The 1,035-nt window shown below is 38.1% G+C and overlaps 1 protein-coding gene across 3 annotated transcripts in view; it reads right to left on the bottom strand.

Annotated features, from left to right (window-relative positions):
- Nucleotides 1-415: 415 nt before the first annotated feature.
- The window catches only part of LOC143295859 (uncharacterized), a 24,358-nt gene continuing 23,738 nt past the window's right edge, over nucleotides 416-1,035 (bottom strand). For all 3 annotated transcript variants that reach the window (XM_076607516.1, XM_076607515.1, XM_076607517.1), the window contains one exon: nucleotides 416-1,035. This exon is cut by the window's right edge and continues 88 nt beyond it. In XM_076607516.1, the coding sequence (XP_076463631.1) occupies nucleotides 897-1,035 (139 nt within the window). In that variant the 3' untranslated portion in view covers nucleotides 416-896.

The following is a 1,035-nucleotide window of genomic DNA, read 5'->3' as shown; positions in this document are numbered from 1 at the left end:
TGGAAAGAACTGAATTTTTCCTATTTTTATGCCAAAGTTGGTGTCAACTGACAAAGTATTTGCAGAGAAAATGTCAATGTTAAAGTTTACCACACACACACACACACACACAGACAACCGAACACCGGGTTAAAACATAGACTCACTTTGTTTACACAAGTGAGTCAAAAACAGTAAACAATAGTCGACATTCACAACGCACCCAACAAAAGTCTAAAATGAACTGGAACTTACAGTAGTATGATGATGAAAGACGAGGAAAAATTAATCAAGAACAGGAAAAAAAAAAACAAAAAAACAAACCAACCTGATGCTTTGTGGTGTCAGAAACGTTTCACCTTAGAACTAACTCCAACCAGAAGAATGTCTTTCCTTTTTTATTTTTTAATTCACATAAAATAAACAAACACAAATGTTCTTCTTTGTATATTTATTTCATTTCCACAACATGCGGTTTCTTTTGTGCAAAAAAGATGTCCAAAGATAAAGCGACAGACAGTTTTCCAACAAAACACCGTGACCTCAATTTCTTCGTGGAAACAAAATTGATGACACTCTGAGTTTTGTTTTGGAAAATATACACACTTCTGGCTCGCCACATCCATCTGACAACAAGTTTCAGCTGTTTACAAAATAACAAAACACAAGAAAATGACAAAGGGCTTTGAAGAAAGAAGAAAAAAAAAATCGTAGAAAGATCTCAAGGGAAAAAAAAAAACAAAAACACGTCCATTCACTCATGGTGAACAGCTTCAACAACCAGTTCATTATGACGCACAAAGAAAGCACTTCCACCTGATTTTTTTTTTCTTTTCTTTTCTTTTCTTTCTTTCTTCTTCCTCCTCCATTGCATCAGCTAACTGCTCAGTGCGACAACTGCATTCATTCACAGACTGTCAAACTTTGCGAGCGAACACGTAGCCCAGGAGATAGTCGTTCAGGTAGGTGTTGGGATCACACTGGGCCGTCTCCGCCTCCAGACGCTCGAACATCTCGTCCACCAGAGCCTCTTTCTCGCCGCTGCTGCGAGTGTTG

This window comes from Babylonia areolata, chromosome 21 (assembly GCF_041734735.1).
Source record: "Babylonia areolata isolate BAREFJ2019XMU chromosome 21, ASM4173473v1, whole genome shotgun sequence".
Lineage (NCBI taxonomy): Eukaryota > Metazoa > Mollusca > Gastropoda > Neogastropoda > Buccinidae > Babylonia > Babylonia areolata.
Note: the sequence above shows the minus strand (reverse complement) of the source record. Positions and strands in the feature narration are given on the sequence as shown.